The following is a 21,563-nucleotide window of genomic DNA, read 5'->3' as shown; positions in this document are numbered from 1 at the left end:
TTGTTGTAGAAGGTTGGGAAGATTGTGTTTGGTTGGTCGGTAGATTGTGTGGAGTGTGGTTTTGTATGCGCACGTCGTTTTCTGTGACTCGATTACTTGGAACCAGACGTTGGAAATGAAATTGGGTAAACCACCAAAATGCATTATTTTGAGCGCAGGTCAATCGTGTAAGAGTTTTGGGCTTATTTATGGCCGGAAATTGAAGATTCTAGGTGGTGTCTATCTCTATGGCAACATGTGGAAATAGGTTTTCTTTACAAAATTAGGCCCAAAGCTCCAAATCAACTTTATATATCTGTAGAACAAGTATATTATGAATTATTATGGTGTGAGGACAATTCTAAAACAAACACACTTAAAGCCTCTATACACGTAGTATACTACAGTGAAAATTCATAGTATATTGCCCACGCAAAGATCTATGCATGTTTGTGTGTATATACTGTAGTATACTACAGTGAAAATTCCACACATGCATGTATCTTTTTGCATGTACATTATATACATGAAATCATATATGCATGTACAGTGGCGGAGCCAGGAACTTCATCTAGGTAGGGCATCATAGAATGCGACTACTGGCGATAAATTCTTAATGCGTTTATAAATATATCGCAATAACTTTTTGAATATATATTAAAACAACAAAATATATAATCAATACTTCATTAAAAAAAAAAACAAAACTAATCAACAATAATGAGTACGGATTGTTTACTAATAATATAAACACAAAAAAATTCAGTTTATATAACTCCAATAAACATAATAATTCTCAAAACTACCCTCATCGAGTTGAAGAATGCCCTGTAACTTAACGACCCATCTTTTGGAAGCATTGAAAGATTGCTTCATCATCAACACAATAAAAAATGTCTCGTTCGATGTATGTAACCAAACAATCATTTAGCCAGCCATCTCCCATTCGGTTGCGCATCAGCTTTTTATGATGCTTATAGCAGAAAATGCTCTCTTCACAGTGGCAGTAGTAACAAACAAGATTAATTACTATGTCATTAGCAAAAACTAAAGGATAGACGATACTTTTCATTGCCTCTACCATCTTCCTAACAAGATCACTGATTCCCTTTAATTCTGAAAACTCCTTGTTAGAGTGTACATCGATAATATAGTTATCTAGTTGTTCATGAAGTATCATAAAAGTTAAAGGGGAAAAATCAGTCAAATAAAATTCGCCAAGGCGTATCAAACATTTCTTATCAAATGTAGCAAACGAATTACTTGGATTCAGGCATGCTACACAAAAATGTAGTTTTGTATTCACTTTATCAAACCAACTGTTTAACTCAAGAAGCTGCTAGTCTATACATTTGTAGAATAAACCCACAAGATAATAATGAAGACTTATCATCTCTTCAGCATTACATCGAGATCGCCCTCTTGCTATGAACTTGTCTTCCATGTTAGGGATAGTGACAATATTCTTAGTACAAAAAGAAGATACCTCGGTTATAAGAATATCTCATTCGTCATCTCTCATCGTTTGCAATTGTTGTTTGGACATTTTAACAAGTGTCATTGCATTGATAATGTCTTGATCACTTCTTTGCAATGCTTTTGACAAATCATTAGTAATTCCAAGAAATTTTTTCATCAAATGTAATAGGAAAATGAAATCAAAATATTGCAATGATTCTATCATAGCAGATGCTTCCCCTCTTTGTTCTGAATTCAGACCATCTTCTACCATACGCTCAATAACTTCAATAACTAAAGGAAACATGACAAGAAAGCGGACAAGAGTAGCATAATGTGACCCCCAACGTGCGTCTCCAGGCCGTTCCAAACTAATTTCTTGATTAGGACCCTGTCCAGTAGGAATTTCACCATTTTCTACGGCTTCAAGAACTTTTGTATTGTGGTTATCCATAAGAATTTCTCGATGTTTGCACGAGGCTACACAAGTATTCAACATGGGTAATATTTTTGGCAACAACAACCAATACCAATTGAAGTTGATGGGCGAAACAATGAACATAAAAATTAAAGCAAATATGTTTTCCTTCACAATGAGGGTTTTAAGACCATTGAACTGGTCTTGTATATTACTAGCTCCGTCATAACCTTGACCATGCAATCTTGATATACATAATCCATGTTTGCAGAAAAGTGAATCAAGAGCTACTTTGAGTAATAAGGCACTAGTTTCTTCAACATGCACGATGCCAAGAAAATATTTAACTAGATATCCATCTTTCTTTACAAAATGCAAAACACATCCATTTGTTCTTTAACTGATATGTCTTGAGATTCACCAACAAAAACTAAGAAAAAAGAATCTCCAAGCTCTTTAAGAATGACATTTGTAGTTTCCACTGCAACTGAATTGACAATATCTTTACGAATCTCAGGTGAAGTCAAGCAAATATTCCCAAGAGAATTTCAAATCGCATCCTTAATGACATCATTGTGATTCTCTGTGAATTTCAACATCCCTAGAAAGTTCCGCGTTTTACTTGAGGTTGAGGATTCATCATATCATGACCTCTGAGGGCTAATCCTTGTCGTAAAAGAAATCGAGAACAATCAACCACTATTTACAAATGAATTCTGAATGCACTTCAAACTTTGTCTGACTGTCTGCATAAAAGAGTTCAAACTTGTTGTTTCTGATTTAGTAAAACTTGCCCTTGCCTATGTGCGTGATTGTGAGCAATATTAGTCCCCCAACATGACTTTGTAATGCCTTTCTATTTTTCCAATTTCCAAACCCTTTCGATAAAAAAAATAGTGACTTTGTAATGACTTTGTAAGACTTTGCAAATGAATTACGAATGCCCCTATGAAAACAAATAAATAGGTGAGTCTTTAACAACAAAATAGTATCTCAGATACAACAAAGACAGGTGTGGTCCATATTAGCACATTAACACATTAGATATGGTACAATTAACTTAATAAGCAAGTGGTAACTTCACAACTTTTAGTTTAATATATATTAGGCACCAATAATTAACTTCGGGTATGACTAATGATAAACACCCAAAATTGTAGTTTAAACCACATAATAGTATTCCACTTAGGCCAATTATGTTATTAATATTTAATAATGTGAGTTTATTACTATTTACTTGTGATGAACACGAATTTGCTAAACAAATATATATATATATATATATATATATATATATATATATATATATATAGGCTATAGGCTATAATGCCACCCTTATAGTGCCACTCTTATCTCACACCCCTCCTGGTCCCTCAGATCTCTTCTCAAGATCATCAGATCTAATTCACTCAAAAATCACGAAATTTCAAAATTTCGAAGTATTTTAAAAACAAAAAAACGAAACAGAAACCCAATTTTCTCTCTCCTATTACGAATGGTTTTCTCTCTCCTATTCCTATCTCCAATTTTCTCCAAATCCAAACCCAACAATTTTAACAGAGAAGCTCATTGAGAACTGCATGCCCACCAGGAATATCTGATGGAACTGTAAGAAACTTCGAGATTAAATCTTTTGATGGGTGTGCAAATCCACACTTGGGCTTAGCTTCAATAATTGCTGCTGGAATTGATGGTCTTCAGAGGCATCTGAGCTTACCTGAACCAATTGGTATGTTATGGCATTTCTTATACTATGGTATTGGGTTTTCTTTTAGTACTTCTGTGGTAAATGGCAACAATTGTTTTTATCATTTATCATTTGGAGCTAAATGTCATTTTTTATTTTTTAAAGGACTTAGAAAGTCCTCATTTAACAACCTTAGTTCTCTCCTTTTAGTCATTTTAGATATTAAAAATGTAATATGGTGTTTTAACGAATAAAATATGTAGTCTCATACTTTAATAATGATATGAAACAGACACCAACCCTTATAGTCTTGATGGTGGCATTCCAAGACTGCCAAATGAACTCTCTGAATCAGTAGAAGCTCTTGAGAAAGATACAGTTTTGAAAGATTTAACTAGTATTTTCGGTAAACTCTGTCAAAATTCGGTGAACTCTGTTAGAGTTTTAAACTCTGTCAGAGTTTTAGCTAGCATTTTCGGTGAACTCTGACAGAGTTTTAGCTAGCATTTTCAGTGAACTCTGTCAGAGTTTTAACTAGCATTTTCGGTGAACTTTATCAGAGTTTTAACTAGCATTTTCGGTGAACTCTGTCAGAGTTTTAACTAGCATTAAATTTGGATGATATTTAATCTTATGATGTTGTCATTCTTCCATTGCAACTACTATCATTGATGAAGAGACTTGATGTCTCTGCCGTGAGGAAGCTGCTAAGGTACTGTATTTTATTTTTCTTGATATATTGGGCGATGTGGTCTATAATGGTTATTTTTTAAGTTAGCTCATGACATCTGACACATGGATTCATACTAAAATGGTTATTTCTGAAGTTAATGGGTTTATCTTTTTTGTGTAGTTGGAGATAAGGAAAGGAATTCACCCTCAAAGGCAATGGATATCCTATGTGACGCAGAGTGGGAGACTGGTTAATGTTATGATGACCAAAATTCATCATGTTGGTAAGGTCTACCACTTCAAGGCAAAACGATAGATGGCTCAAAGTTTAGGACAAATTGCCAAGTTCAACCGCAAGTATGGGTTGAACGCTAAGGAGAATGAAGGAAAGTAATCTTGTTTCGCAATGGAAAGTTTAGGATCATGTCAGTTAACAAGTTTGATCAAAATTGAACCTTATGTCCTTACTTTGTTGAAGCATTGCGTAGTTGATATATTTTGATTCTGCATATGCTATTTTGTTGTCAGAACTAGCTTACAGAGAAATCGTTGTACTTGAATGTGTGGTGATATTTACATTGGTCTCTATTGCAATTGTTTTGGGCTTTTGGCATTGAATCTTCATGATGTTATGTATATGCTTAAAATTATGCGTGGGTGGTAGAAGGAAGGAATTCCCGAATTAGTATTTGATCGGCTATATATCAAGGATAGATGAGGCAATGTTTTGGCAAAGAAGAGTTAATAGAGAGACTTGTTGATGTTTAATAGTTTTAGTCTTAAAGAAAATTAGTTGGATTCTTGATAGGTAGTCCTGCTATCTAATTTACTACTAATAAGTTTGATCGGATTTGGACTTGTTAGGTTGATGACAAGCCAGTCTTGTTTCCATGATTATGTATATTAGCTCCTTCAACTTTTACAGCAGCAACATCAGCTGTTTTGGTAAGATCCACTACTGTGTAAACATGGGAACAAAGGAAATTAAATGAAAACATTTTGTCAAAGAAAAGAACCATGGCAGAGAATGGACGAACTACACCACATTATACAAAAGAAAAATGCTCTCTCTTGGTTTTCCTGCTATCTATATATATACCTGGATGAGAGAAGACCCATAGAGTGATAGCACAGACAATCAAAACATTAGGTATGATGTGAATAGAATTCTCACCGGAGGACTTAATATGTGAAAAATTAAAACTCTGACAGCCACAACAAACATCCTTAGCATCCTTAGCTCTGACAGCACTCCTTAGCATCCTTAGCTCTTGATACTGCTTAAGACTCGCTTCAGCTGCAGTTCGGATATTCGTATCAAGCGATTGAGCTGACAAAAGGAATAGAGTAATCTCTGTCGCCATATTCTCCTCTCCAAACTACACACCACAACAAACTAATACAATCAAACACCAAACCAAGATAAACATTGCACCATAACAAACATGAGAAAAATGGGATTGCAACGCATATTCATAATACAACAGTTAACTAAATGGTTTTGAGTTTTTCCAGACACGTTGCTACACTTGGTTAACGTGCAAAAAGTATACCTTTTGTTGCTCAAGTGTATACTGTTAGTAGTAAGGTGGTCGAATGCCATGGTTGTCTGGTAGGTGGTCCAACACCAAAATCTCTATTACAAACTTATTATGCGCTGCACCTTCAACTTCTTTTTAGGTTTGAATGACAGTGAAGCTTATTTGCACTTTGAAGGTATTTGCAGCCCACTTTCATGGAGACTTGGTGGTGGAATCATCTACCGGGACAAACCATGGCCACACGGCCACCTTTAGTTTTAGTATAAAGTACAAACACAAGCAGCAAACTTTGCTTTTATTATGCATGGTAAGGAAGTGCAGCCTCTGGTATAGGGTGTAAGCAACTTTCAATGGATAGATTGAATAAATATTTAAAAACATTCAAAATACAGTTTATTCTAGGAAGGATAGTATTAGGTGTGCTGCGATTTGAAGAATGTGAATACTCGTACTACAAAAAGAATCTTACATATGCTAATTTTTTTAACCAAAAAAAAAGAAAGAAAACAAAATCTTACTCTAAAAAGTTATTCAAACTTTGATTACCATCTTCATTGTAGTCGGGAAAAAGCTCATTTTCTTGAAATATAAAAACGTGTGTAAACATTCTCTCTAGAATATCGCATTCTTCATCATATTCTTCCTTGACTCATAGTCACTATGTGTAAATAGAAACATCAACTAAGCAATATAGCATATATCTTACCTTGCGAACACCTACAACTGCTATCACAAGCTTTTCTCCAATAAAATCTTTTAAAAATGTATTTTTCTCAAGAGCTTCTACTGATTCAGAGAGTTCATTTGGCAGTCTTGGAATGCCACCATCAAGGCTATAAGGGTTGGTGCCTGTTCCATATCATTATTAAAGTATGAGACTACATATTTTATTCGTTAAAACACCATATTACATTTTTAATATCTAAAATGACTAAAAGGAGAGAACTAAGGTTGTTAATTAAATGAGGACTTTCTAAGTCCTTTAAAAAATAAAAAATGACATTCAGCTCCAAATGATAAATGATAAAAACAATTGTTGCCATTTACCACAGAAGTACTAAAAGAAAACCCAATACCATAGTATAAGAAATGCCATAACATACCAATTAGTTCAGGTAAGCTCAGATGCCTCTGAAGACCATCAATTCAAGCAGCAATTATTGAAGCTAAGCCCAAGTGTGGATTTGCACACCCATCAAAAGATTTAATCTCGAAGTTGCTTACAGTTCCATCGATATTCCCCAAGGGCAAGCGGAGTTCTCAATGAGCTTCTCTGTTAAAATTGTTGGGTTTGGATTTGGAGATAGGAATCGGAGAGAGAAAACTCTTCGTAATAGGAGAGAGAAAATTAGGTTTCGGTTTCATTTTTTTTGTTTTTGAAATACTTCGAAATTTTGAAATTTCGTGATTTTTAAGTTATAGTCCTTCTCTAAAATGTAGCTATTTAAGTTAACTTAAAAATAAGTACGTAAGTAAAACTTCACTTAGAAAATGAATTCAACCCTAATATTTTATGGCATTCAACCCTAAATGAATTCACTTAGTATATATAAGAAATGCCATAACATACCAATTAGTTCAGGTAAGCTCAGATGCCTCTGAAGACCATCAATTCAAGCAGCAATTATTGAAGCTAAGCCCAAGTGTGGATTTGCACACCCATCAAAAGATTTAATCTCGAAGTTGCTTACAGTTCCATCAGATATTCCTGGTGGGCAAGCAGTTCTCAATGAGCTTCTCTGTTAAAATTGTTGGGTTTGGATTTGGAGATAGGAATCGGAGAGAGAAAACTCTTCGTAATAGGAGAGAGAAAATTAGGTTTCGGTTTCATTTTTTTTGTTTTTGAAATACTTCGAAATTTTGAAATTTCGTGATTTTTAAGTTATAGTCCTTCTCTAAAATGTAGCTATTTAAGTTAACTTAAAAATAAGTACGTAAGTAAAACTTCACTTAGAAAATGAATTCAACCCTAATATTTTATGGCATTCAACCCTAAATGAATTCACTTATATATATATATATATATATATATATATATATATATATATATATATATATATATATATATCTTAAACGTAGGTACTTAAGATAATAACTAACGGAGTAAACCTTACAAGATATCCCACGAGATTTAGTCAATCTTAAAACTAGAAAACCCCACCGTATCTCTCTTTCTCTCTTTCCCTCCCTATTTTCTCTCCCATTTTGTGAATCTCTCTTTCCCTCCCTATTTTCTTTTTCCCATTTTGTGAATTTCTTCCCCTCCAAGTTTTCTCTCTCACGGTTCTCCCTCATTTCTCTCACGTTTCTCTCTCTTCCAAGGAAAAAAAAAACCTCATTCATATCTCTCTCCATTACTTTTTCTAGGAGAAAGTTTTTCTTTACTGTTTAAAGGTATGAATTACTACTTATGCCTCATTAACAATATTATATTGAAGTGGCATGTAACAATATTATCCTGCAAAAAATATATATATATCAAAGTTTAACTTTAGACAAGGATTTTCTTCTTCCATGTAAATAAATCTATCTATATATATATATATATATATATATATATATATATATATATATATATATATATATATATATATATATATATATATATATATATCCCGATCATCATATCTCACTCAACTTGAAGTATGATACACTAGTTCCATGAGTAGCTTTTATGCCTCGTTTTTCTGTCCTCGCCATTGACAATATCTACCTCTTCATAAGTTACTACTGGAATTAATTAAGTTTTGTAGTTCCTTAATTTTATAGTTATTAGTAGGTACTATACTAAAACAAATAATTAATTATTACTATATAGTGTTTTTTGGTAATAAGTTAAATTTTTTCTTATGTGTTAGGTTATAGTGATGGAGAATCCGGAACTCGATGCAAAGAGTGGGAGCTTAGGTGCTGAAAATTGTGAGATCTATACTCCTCAAGAATCAAATGACGTGAAGCCAAAAGTAGGTAAAGAATTTGAATCATTGGATGAGGTTTACAACTTTTACAACGCATTGATTGGAGAGAATATTTACTTGATTAATTTCTAAGAAGATTACAAGATGTTTATATAGAGATCAATACAAGAATCTAAAATAGGAACTAAACTAAAATAGTCGGTGGGTTTCTAAGCAATATCGCAGGCGTGGAGTTTTGTAAAAGTTTTGACAGTCGCAGTCGCTTTCGATCTCATCCACAGGTGTGGGTCGCGCTCTACTTGTGCTTTGGCAGAGCGCAAGTCGCGCTCTCCACTATGACTTGAAGAACGACTTCTAATACCCCCCCTCAAGTTGGAGAGTGAATATCAAGAACTCCCAACTTGCGAATTAATCTCATAAAGGTGTCCTTGCCGAGAGGTTTAGTGAAGGCATCAGCCACCTGATCTGAGGATGGAACGAACGTAGGAGATAGTAACTTGGCCTGTATCTTGTCGCGTAAGAAATGACAGTCCAATTCGATGTGCTTCGTTCGTTCATGAAAAACTGGATTTTGAGAGAGATGAAGGGTTGCTTGATTGTCACAGAACATGTTCATCGGAGAAGAATGAGAGATGCCTAAGTCAGAGAGAAGATACTTCAACCATTGAAGTTCACATGCCAGAGTAGCCATGGAATGATATTCGGCTTTAGCAGAAGAACGGGATACAGTGCTCTGTTTCTTTGTTTTCCAGGATATAAGGCTAGAACTAAGAAAAATGCAATAACCACTAGTAAAACGACGAGTGACAGGGCAGCCAGCCCAATCAGAGTCACAAAAACCAGAGATATGTAAATAACTATTAGAGGATAAGAGAATCCCTTTGTTGATCGAACCTTTAAGATAGCGGAGTATACGATGAGCAGCATCTAGATGTGGAGTCCGTGGGGACTGCATAAAACGACTGAGATAATTAACAGAATAAGTGATATCTGGACGTGTAACTGGGAGATATAAGAGACGCCCAATCAAGCGGCGATAGACAGTAGGATCCTGAAGTAATGTGCCATTATTGGTATAGAGGTTGATGTTTTGTTCCATAGGGAACTCAGAAATACGACCACCAGTGGTACCATAATCAGACAGAACGTCCAAAAGACATTTGCGCTGTGTAAGAAATAATCTTTCTTTGGAACGAGCAACCTCGATACCCAAGAAATATTTTAGATGTCCCAAGTCCTTGATATAGAACTTTGCTTCTAAAAATTTCTTCAAGTTCTGAATGAGAGATGGATTGTTGCCCTGTGGATCGAATGTCATCCACATATACAAGGACAAATGTAGAATCGTAAACCACAAATATTAGTGAATAGAGAATAGTCGACTTAGACTGAGTGAAGCCGGTAGTGATAAGAGTGGTAGATAGTTTGGCAAAACATTGCCGAGAAGCCTGCTTGAGTCCATATAAGGACTTATTGAGGCGACATATCCTGTTCTCCCCCTGTTTGGCGAATCTAGGAGATAATGTCATATAAACAGTTTCATCCAAATCACCTTGGAGAAAGGCATTGTGGACATCCAGCTGATGAAGAGTCCAATGTCTGATAGCAGCAATGGAGATAAGTAATCGAACAGTGACTAGTTTTGCAACGGGTGCAAAAATGTCATGATAGTCTTGGCCTTCAATCTAATTGTAATCCTTGGCAACAAGACGAGCTTTGTAACATTCAATAGAACCATCTTATTGATATTTAATCGTGAAAACCCATTTACAACCAATATGCTTATGATTAAATGATGACGGAATAAGAGTCCATATGTTATTTTGTTCCAAAGCTGCAATTTCAGCAGCCATAGCAGCTCTCCATTCAGGAATTTTGACAGCTTGAGAAAATGATGTAGGAACAACTGAAGAAGACACTTTAGACAAAAAAAGCTTTATGACAAGGAGAAAAGTTAGTGTCAGAAACATAAAAGGACATAGGGTATGGAGTGGAAGACCGTATTACCTTAGAGTTTGATTGGAGGAAGTTGGCCGAACGAGGGACTGTAGTTTCCTTGGTGAGAGTAGGACAGTGATAATCTTGGATGAGGAGTGGTGGGGATTGTCGCATTCTAGTAGATCGAGTTGAGGCAGAAGGATTGAGGTGGGATGGCTGAGGATCTTCCAAAAGGGGGGGGGGGGGGTGACGGAGCTGGAGGAGTGGGAATATTGTCAGGAAGAAAAGAGCGCGGGGAGCATTCGATTTGGGCTGGAGCAGGTCACGCTCCATCCATTGGAATTACATGAGATGATTGAATGTCGAAGGTTTCATTGTCTGGGATGGGTAAGGGAGAAACAGGTAGATGTGATGGGGAGATAAATGTTGATAGGGGAATACAGTCTCATGGAAAATCACGTCACAGGAAATATAAATTTTCTTGGAAGATAAATCATAAATGCGATAACCTTTTTAAGCATAAGGATAACTAATGAAGATGTCAGGTTTCCTGCGGTGATCAAACTTATTTTTAATGGAAGTGTTGTGAGCAAAACATAAACAACCAAAAACACGAAAATGGGCAAGAGTGGGAGGTGTTGTAAATAGAAGCTCATGAGGTGATCTGTCTTTTAACAAGGTGCTAGGAATTTTGTTAATGAGATAGCCTGCGGTGAGAATGCATTCACCCCAGAAGGATAATGGGAGGTGAGCTTGAAAACGTAATGCTCGTGCAACGTTGAGTAAGTGACAATGTTTTCTTTCAACAACAGCGTTTTGCTGGGGAGTAGCAACACAACTACGTTGGTGGATTACCACATGTTTTGAAAAGAATTGTTGCATGTTATGGGATATAAATTCAGAGCCATTGTCGGATCGAATGACTTAGATTTCATGAAAATGGTCATCAATGTTGCTATGGCCAGATATGAGTGAATGTATTATAGAATGAAATTGAGTATGAACCATGGCAAAAAAAGATTGTAAATGTATGGCAGTTTCAAATTTGACAGTCATAAGATAAATCCATGTAGCACGACTAAAATCATCGACAATAGTTAAGAAAAAATGAGCATTGGAATATGATGGTAAATGAAAAGGACCCCAAATGTCACAATGAATCATTTGAAAAGGTCTAATAGTTTTTATTAAACTATGAGAAAAAGATAAACGAGTTTGCTTAGCTTGCGGACATACAGTGCAAGTAGCATTATTTGAACTAGAAATGAAAGGAAATTGCTTAGCTAAAATTTGCAAAGGCGTGGAAGATAGATGTCCTAGGCGATAATGCCATAAGTTATTTGTGGTGGAGTTGTGTGATGAGCAAATGGAAGCTAGTTGTAGATGGTAGAGTCCCCCATTAAGCCGTCCCAATCCAATCTTCTTCTTCGTTAACTGGTCCTGAAAAAGGCAAGAATCATTAGTGAACGTGACAGAGATAGGGTGAGACTTGACTAGTTCACTAATGGAAAACAAATTAAAATGAAAAGTGGGAACAAACAGAATGTTGTCAAGACGCAAAAGGGGAGAGAGAATGACACTACCAACATGAGTAATTAAATGGTCTGTTCCATCCGGAAGTTTAAGAGTAGAATGTGTTAAACAAGTATGATAATGAGAAAACAGATATAATGAAGAACAGACATGATTGGTAGCACCAGAGTCAATGATCCATATGAATTTAGAAAAACACGAGAGAGATATACCTGTCAGGTTTGCTTGTGAAGCGGTACTACCTGAATCAAGCAAATTGAGAAGTTGGTTGTATTGTTCTATGGAGAAAATAAGAGAATTGGAGTCTATAGAAACCGAATGAGCCTGAGCAGGCTTGGGTGGATAACCGTGCAGTTTGTAGCATGTACCAATATGATGTCCAACTTGGTTACAATGGTTGCAAAATGGACGAGCGCGTGCTCGCTCTGGTGGCCTTGTATCTAAGGGTGCTCACGCTCACGGCTGTGGCGAACCACCAGGCTGCTGTGGAGGTTATTTAGACGGACCTGATTTCGAAGAAGAAGCCCAGTTGGTCTTCTGAAAATGAGTACTCAGGGCAGCAGTGTCTGGAGCAGAAGGAATAGAGAGTGCGTGAATCTCTTGTTGCTTCTCCTCTTGTCGGATTAAAGAATAAATCTTGGACATACGAGGAAAAGATCCATCAAGAGAATTTGACTGCGGATGGATTAAAAACAGGCATCTAGGCCTTGCATGAATTTCATAGAATGACCGTCTTTAACCTCTTTGGTAAAAATAGAGACATGACCACAAGTACAAGCAGGCATAGTAGATAAATAACTTAATTCATCCCAGAAAGATTTAAGTAAAGTGAAATAAACAGATACCGGACGATTGTCTTGCTTGAGAAGAGTGGCAGAATCCTTCAGTTGAAAAACCTTGGGTGCATTAGTTTGTGAAAAACGATCACCTAGATCTTTCCAGATTTCGGATGCAGAGTCGGCATAGAGGATGCTGCCACGGATATCTGGAGTAACAGAATTGAGAATCCATGAAACAACAAGGTTATCACATCACGACCACTTGGATTTTTCTTTGGGAGTGCTGGGAGGAGTTACAGAGCCATCGACAAAACCAAACTTATTCTTTGCTCGAAGGGCTCTAGAGATAGTCCGTAACCAAGTTGGATAATTGTCCCCCGATAACAAAGGAGATACGAGAATAGTCGTGTGACTATCTGAGTGGTGGACATAGAAATGATCATCAGAATCTAGAGTAGAGTCATTAATGGGAGTGGAGGCGTCGGCCATTGAAAATTGATAAGAGGTGGAAGCTGATAGAATTTAGGATTAGGGTTTGGATCAATATTAGGCTGATACCATGATAAATTAGAGAGAGAGATTGATTGGAGATAATATTTACTTGATTAATTTCTAAGATGATTACAAGATGTTTATATAGAGATCAATACAAGAATCTAAAATAGGAACTAAACTAAAACAGTCGGTAGGTTTCTAAACAATATGTGAGGCGCGGGTTGCGCTCGGATAAAACTTTGATGTATGGGTCGCCAGCAAGATCTTCATCGTCCACAAAAAGGGTCGCTCTTCTACTTGTGTTTTGGCAGAGCACAGGTCGCGCTCTCCACTATGACTTGAAGAACGACTTCTAATACATATGCAAAAATAGCTGGATTTAGTATACGTAGTTGGACTCAACAGAAGAAGGATGGTGTAATAGTAAGAAAGGAATATGTTTGTTATAAACAAGGAAAAAGTTTAATAGTAGCCGATGTTGGGCAAAAAAGGCGTCGGGGTAATATAAAAGAAGATTGTAAAGCAAAAGTAGCAGTGGTGAAGACAAAATCCGGTGCATTTGTAGTTAGTATGTTCGTTAAGGGGCATACTCACTCGTTGTCAACTTCGAGTAGAGTACACTTTCTGAGATCTCACCGTGGCTTTTCTAATGCCTAAAAATGTTTAACGTAGCAACTTAGCATGGTTAATATACCACAACTTCAACAATTCAGCTTGCTTGGAGTGCAGTCAGGTGGGATAGAAAACATTGGTTTTATACAGAAGGATTTATATAACCAGAAAAGGAACAAGCATAATGAGATGAAAGGCCACGATGGAGATATGTTTCACAAGGATTTAAAATTGGAACAAGGAAAGAATCATTCTTTCACTTTTAAAATTGAGGCAGATGCTGAACAAAGAATTACTCGTTGTTTTTGGACAGATGCAACCTCTAGGCGAGCATACAAGTTTTTTTGGAGATGTGGTTATTTTTTATACTACCTATAAGACCAATTGATATGGATTGATTTTCGCACCATTATTTGGGGTTAATAATCATGGCCAGACTATTTTATTTGCTTGTGCTTTTTTATGTGATGAGACTGCAGTGTCGTTTTGTTGGTTATTCGACCAATTTTTAGAAGCTATGCCAAGCGAAGCGCTGAAGATGATTATAACAGATCAGGATCCAGCAATGACAAAAGCCATTTATCAAGTTCTTTCAACTACTTATCACAGGTATTGTAATTTTTTCTTTTCTTTTCTTTTCTTTTTATTTCTTTTGGCATATTAAAGATTTGGGTACTCTGTCACAGGTACTGCAGTTGGCACATATTAACGAAATTTTCCGAGAGATTAGATATAGTTAAGTATACTGAGTACTATGGTGAGTTTTCAAGTTGCATATGGAGATGTGAGACGAAGGACGAGTTTGACTCCAAATGGAATGACCTTGTTGAAAGGAGTGGTTTACATGAAAACAAATGGCTACAAAATGTAATGATATCCGCTTCCACGGTGGGTGCCCGCATATATGTGAATCATATTTTTCTCTCTTTGTATGTCAAGTAGCCAGCGGAAATGAAAGTGCTCATTCATTCTACAAGAGGTATGTTTCCAAGGAAAATTCTTTAGTAGATTTTATGATTCAATTTGGTAGGGGAATTATGCACCAACTCCATGAAGAATTAATGGCTGATAACAAAGATATGATTGAGAAGCCTAAATTGAAAATGCCCTATAATTTTTTGGTACATATAGCTGATGTTTATACACTTGAGTTGTTTTTTAAATTTCAAGATGAGTTGTGGGAGAGCTTGAACTATAGATTTGAGCTTCTTAGTGACGATGACAGTTGTTGTGTTTATAAAGTTGAAAGGAAAATTTTGGGGAAGAAAGTGGAGGAAAAGTATAGAGTGCGAGAAGTTTGTTATAAAAAAGATTTGGATTTGGCTTCATGCAGTTGCAAAATGTTTGAAAGTGCGGGGGTCCTTTGTAGATACGTTTTGGCATATTTGAACAAGATGCATGATTTTGATAAATTGCCGGACCAATACATTTTAAAGAGATGGTGTAAAACTGCAAAATCAGAGACAGTCATTGATGATGGTGGAATGGAGATAAAAGATAATAAATTATACCTTTTTGATGAGGAATGAACTAATTTAAATGTCTACAGTTGTAGTTGATGAAGCTCTTAGAAGTAAAGAAGCAATTAAAGTGTATACTAATGCTTTATGTAGTGCACTTGAAGAGATTAAAAAGTTAGTTGATTGTGGCACAAGTGTAGCAGCAACACGCGATAAAAATATTTTTCTTAGAAATATGAGTTCTAATAAGGAAAATAATTATACTGAACCGAGTCAAGCAAGGTCAAAAGGTTGCGGAAAAAGGCTTAAAAGGGGCAAAGAGAAGGCACTCAGAAAAGGGAAGCAAAGTAAAGGCAGGCGGTGCAATAGATGTAATAAGGCTGGAGTATCTCATGACAAAAGGAACTGTCCAATGCTTAATAATGGGTAAGAAATGCCAATTAATTATTTCTTCATTTTTAATTCTAAAAGTGCATTTCACATATTCTTTGTTATGTTAATTGCCTTGTAGCAAACAAGCTTCACAAATTTCATGTGACAAGGAGGATGAAACTAATACAAATTCTAATAGTGATGATGATTCTTATTCTGCCTCGGGTACACACTGATTTTTAGTATTGTTTTTTACCTTTTAGTATTGTATTCCTTTTATCCTTATCGCTATTAAATTTTTGCTTGATATTAGGTGATGGAGTTTTGCATTGATATGCATTAAGTACATGGCAGTTGGTGGTGCGTGGTACAGATTTCATAAAAGTAAATCCCAAATTCGGACGGTCCGGTCACTTGTTTACGTGGTTTACATTGACAAGATGGACTGACATATAGAAGGCACATAATGTAAAGACCTAGCTAAAACAAGTAAGTCAAAGATGTGATACGATGTTGTGGTGGTTTATAATTTTATTGATTAGTAGTTGGTGGTCGGACCATTTCTGAAGGCGCATGTATTTGGTGGATCTGTCTTTGTTAGCGTGCTCTGTATTTGATATCATTTTAAGTTTTTAGTGTCCTTCAATTATAATGGAAACTGATGCTATATCGCCTATCACTTTAATAGCTAAAATGGCAGTTAAAGTTTTCTGAATTAAGAATGTAAATACATGGTTGGTTCAGCCAGAGTAGATATGGAACTTCTTATTTTGGACCTAACACCACAACAAGACACTTCTGAATACATAGTTGGTTTTGCACTTCTGCCAGAGCTGAAACTTTTTGTTTTGGTCATCTTTCAAAATGACTAGCTCTTGTAGTATTTGTAGTCGAAATAAATGTCATGCTCCCAGTAGAAGAAGGTCTGCCATGATGGATAAACTTTTGAAATGATGAGATAAACTTCTGTCCTGGAAGAGATTCAAAGTTGTGGGCAACAAGTTCAGTTGTGGCAGCTTTGCTGGACAGGATGTCAACTTGAGAATTAGAGGATAAAGACTTCTCAGTAAAGGCAATCTTAAGCATCTCTCAGTAAAGCAATATTGGGATAAAAAGTCAAAGCTGAAGGCTTCATGCTATTTAGAATGGACATTTGTTAATTCATTTTGAATATGTTGAAGGCAGCTGATAAACGTAAAATGTGTAGTCTACCTACGAAATGAACTACGAATCCACTACGTAAGTAAACTAAACTTTATGATGCTATAAGTTTATCAAAGAATTATTTCTACTCTCAACCAATTGAGATATAGTGGAGTAGATAGAGTTCGTTCCACTCCTAGTGCTCTAGCATGGATGTTTTCTAATCTAACTAGTCGTTTTTAAGTCTATGAGAGTTTTACGAAGGGAAATTAGACTACGATGCAACTACCCACAAGATGCAACTAGTCGCTTATCAGTCAACTAAGGGAATGCTACGTTGATTCTATGATAAGGAGTTAGAGGGGGATTGATTCCACCTTAACTCAACTTAATCCACTAACGACGAATCGTCAGAATCCGAATTGAATCGCCCATGAGAACAATTGGTTATTCCTAATCCCTAATCATACATGGCATTTCTACCAATTCATAACTAGCATGTGAACAATTAAACCCATTCTCATGGTGAACTAATCATTTCTAGAGTGGAATAGAAAATACTTACGACTCTACGATAATCGAATCAAGCTTTCATCAAGGCTTCACAACCCCTCTAATGGAGGTTTAGCCTTGAATCATTCCTCCAATCATTTCCATTTATATTAAAACTAAACATAATATAAAGCATTGAAATTTATTTAATTAAACAATAATGAAATCTAATTTAATGACTAAATTGAACTAAGGACATGAATTGAAATTAGATCTAGAATTGGAATTGACAAAAATCGAAATGGATAAAGAATACTACTTTATTGATCTAATCAAATGAAGAACAAGATTCAAAGGTTTAATCTAATAAGGGATTTGAAACTAATTAAAGATAAACAATTAAATCTAGATCTAGAAGCTATTTTAATGGCTACTTTCTATTCTAAGCTATGAACCCTAATTCTCTACTAATTAATCTACCATTAATGAAGAGCTAAGCTTTTGTTTTTATACATCCAGATCCAAAATTCGTGCATGGGCTTGGAGCCAGGGTTTGGGCCAGAGAATCAGGCCCAAAACCCAATTCTTTCGGTCCAAAAGGCCTCTTCAGCTGCAGTTGACTTCCACAGACTTTTCGTCCACTTCTGCTCCTCTGATTGGGTCAAGGCTTGGACCATTGCAAAGCTCTTTCCGGCCGGTCGTTTTGACATAAGGTATGCCCAATTCGAGGTCTGAGTCCAAACATACGGCTTTCGAAGTTCTCACGACTTTTGCTCCTTTATCTCGCTAAAGTGGTACATTTCTCGCACATAATGGACTTTGAAACCCGGAAATGCATAAAACGCGTAATCGGTGTTAACTCTTACTTATTATTCACATAATTGGTCTAACAAGATATGATTATTAAGGGGTTAAAACTACAGTTTTTGGCTCTTATCAAACCACCCCCAAACAAAGATTTTGCTTGTCCTCCTCAAGCAAAGATGAGAAATTAGAATAAGTGACCAAAATGGAGTTCTACCTAATCTCGTTTCACTGAGTGCGATTGCATTGACCATATGCAACAAGGCCTTAAACCACTAGGAATTCCCTAGTGGACGAAGTTATAGCCTCGTGAGAGTTTTCCAAAGAAGGTACTCACAAACTTCATCTATACTACAACGACTAAGAAAATAAAACTATTGTTTCCTTATTCATGCCCAACTATCTATACATCTCTCTAGCAATTATATAAGAATAACCACCAAAACCCTAAGTTAATATATGCATAATAATCAATCATCTACAATAAACATATATACAACAATGAGTAGTACTATCAAATGTTTAGCGGGTTTGTTTCGAGAACTTGGAATAAATAACCTAAAGTAGGTTCTCACAATAATAGTCAAGAAACAACACTCGATTTTTGCACTCAAGTTTAAGCTACTCCAAAGGTACAAGTGGGCACACTTTACCTTACAATCTCAATGACAACAAGGAAGCCGGGGTCAATCAAACACATCTGCCACTTACTATCACACTAACCTATTCCTAATTGAGCTAGAGGTCTTTATTAGGTGTTACAGGGATTAGGAGATGGTTTAAGAAGGAAGGAAATGGATATTCAAAAGAACAAGTCTGAGATAATAGAGTCTTCGTATTATGTAACTTAGAGAAAACCTTGTTATTTTCTTTTGCTTCTATACTTTGTTTCCATCCTTAGCCATATTTTTTTTTTTTTTTTTTCTTTGGCTTTTGACTCCTTTTTATTCTATTTTTTTTTTTTTTTTTTTTTTTTTTTTTTTTTTATTTCTATTTTTCTTTTCTTTGGATGGAAACTTCTTTTCTTTATTTTTTTTGAAGCAAGTAACAATTTTTTGTTTACACGAGTTTTCTCTTTCTTCTTTCTTCACTCATTCTATTCTCGGACTTATTCTAAATTGGGTAGGTTGATTTATTCTCTTTTTTTTATTTTGTTTTTTTTTTCTTTGTAACAGGGTAAAGGAATTGTGGTTTATGGAAGGCTAAAGAAAAGGCTCGAGTGGTGACTAGCGGAAAATAATTCATAGGTTTGAATTTCTGGCTATATCGATCCAAAGAGAGCCCTAAATTCTCACTTAGGATATGGTTTAGTGATCAAGCAAGTGGACGTGTGATTTCTCTATCCGATTTTACTTCTCCCTTGTGTCATTTCTCAAATGTTTCGGCTCATATAAGGCTTTAGGCTATATTCTCACAGGATTTGTAGAATAAGTACTCTAGCCTAGATTTGAAAACTTCATCGCTAACAATCATAGATACTCATGTAATATATTTATAGATAGATGCAAAGATTATTACCTACGATTAACCTAAGTTTCTAACAATTATTCTCGATGCAACAATATGTGAGACTTCTAGATTGTTAAAAGCATGGAGAAAGAAACAATACCAATATTCCTAAGTGTATAGCATGACTTATTTATTTATATTTTTAAATTTTTGAAATTTTAACTAGAAAACAAATGCATATTATATATATTTATATCCTAGCAGATGTCTTAATTACACGTGTTTCTATGCCCCCCCCCAAACAAAAAGCATGCTTTGTCCTCAAAGCATTGTAAATAAAGAGGGTAGGAAAAATACCATTGAAGCGCGTGAAATTCAGAAACATCTGCAAAACAAAACTTCGAATAGTCACATCTTTTAAAAATAATTTCAATTCACTTAGTATAATAGTCCAGGACTTTGATAAGGGCAGATGTTCATCAATTGTATCTCACTGATAATGGACGATTCACTAGACATCAAAGTCCTGGGAAGGTCATAGAACCGGCGTCCATTGGCTAAAGCAAGGAAAACGCTGCAAGTGGCGTCATTCACAGAAGAAAAACGCCATTCCCCTAAAATGTTTAGCATTATCCAAAACATAACAGTTCCTATGTTCATGGACAGGCTACCAAGGGCAACGTTATAGTCCCCTTGGTCCTCAATACGGAAAATGCCTGCCCCATAAGCCTCGTGCAAAGACTCATAAGTATAGACATGCATATTATCGACCCAATAGCACCATGGGTCTTGTATCTCAGCGGGCATAGCAAGTCCAAGAACAAATGCTAGCAAGAACCTGGTAATCTCCATTGGTTCATTGTCAATGTTGATGGAGAACACTTGTTCTCCATCCGGTCTCTCAAAGAAAATGCAGTTATTATAAAAATAAGATGCAAGTCTGGAGAATAAAGTTCAGCCGGTCTTACCATAAGAGGTTCCCACCAACATATGTGATCACCTCATACACCGTAAGTAGTGCTTTGGAACAAATCTTCAAAAGACTGTTCGGTATCAATATTGGAGATGTCATCTCTAAATTACGCTTTGGAATAGCTGCGAATGATTCGGATACTACACGCCTTGAAACCGGAAAATTTCTGGTCCGAGAGAAGTCGAGGCTGGCGCTTCTAACTTAGGAGGGAGGCGCGCTCTTTGTATTTTTGATTTCCAGAACTTAGCGAATGGTCGCTCGACTTAAGCGCGGGCGCCTCGACCAAATTTTTCCGACAGAATTTTAGGCGCTGAAAGCTTCAACTAGAAGCGGGCGCCGCCCGAAGGTTCTTGAAATGCGAAAATGAAGTCGAACGTGGGAATCAGCGGGTTTGAAGGGTGAGTGATGGAGTTTAGGTGTAGTGTGAGTTGTGAGGATAGATTGTATCAAGTTTATATAGGCTTAAAGTTGCTAGAATGGATCGGAAAGTTGCCAAAACTAATTTCGCAGGTTCCTCGAAATCCTAAAATTTCCAAACTTCAAAACGGAAACAACTCATCTCACGGATTCTAATTCGCACCGGTATCTCTTATTTGGATTTTATGACTGAATGTACCTATTTAATCTAGATTTCATCCTACAATGATTCTCTATCACAGATATGCCTAAACTACCATATTTTTACCTTACTCCGCAGTAAATTCTAACACCAGGGTTTTTTATTAAGAATACAGCTTGAAATAATCAAACCACCCCCAAACAAGTTTGGAAGGTGTGGTCAATATGAAATAAGCACACAATATGAAAATAAACCCTTGTATTAAAATTTCATTCGGAGTA

At 36.0% G+C, this 21,563-nt stretch overlaps 2 protein-coding genes across 2 annotated transcripts; one reads left to right on the top strand and one right to left on the bottom strand.

The window, feature by feature from the left end:
- Positions 1-1,483: 1,483 nt before the first annotated feature.
- On the bottom strand, positions 1,484-1,891 carry LOC147524863 (uncharacterized). The gene has a single exon (XM_086576787.1). The coding sequence runs from the start codon at positions 1,889-1,891 to the stop codon at positions 1,484-1,486; it is 408 nt and encodes a 135-aa protein (XP_086432913.1).
- Positions 1,892-15,091: 13,200 nt separating this feature from the next.
- LOC147524862 (protein FAR1-RELATED SEQUENCE 5-like) lies at positions 15,092-15,559 on the top strand. Its single transcript, XM_086576774.1, has one exon. The coding sequence runs from the start codon at positions 15,092-15,094 to the stop codon at positions 15,557-15,559; it is 468 nt and encodes a 155-aa protein (XP_086432900.1).
- The last annotated feature ends 6,004 nt before the right edge of the window (positions 15,560-21,563 follow it).

The sequence above is a fragment of the Coptis chinensis genome, chromosome 1, assembly GCF_015680905.1.
Source record: "Coptis chinensis isolate HL-2020 chromosome 1, ASM1568090v1, whole genome shotgun sequence".
In the NCBI taxonomy this organism is placed as follows: domain Eukaryota; kingdom Viridiplantae; phylum Streptophyta; class Magnoliopsida; order Ranunculales; family Ranunculaceae; genus Coptis; species Coptis chinensis.
Note: the sequence above shows the minus strand (reverse complement) of the source record. Positions and strands in the feature narration are given on the sequence as shown.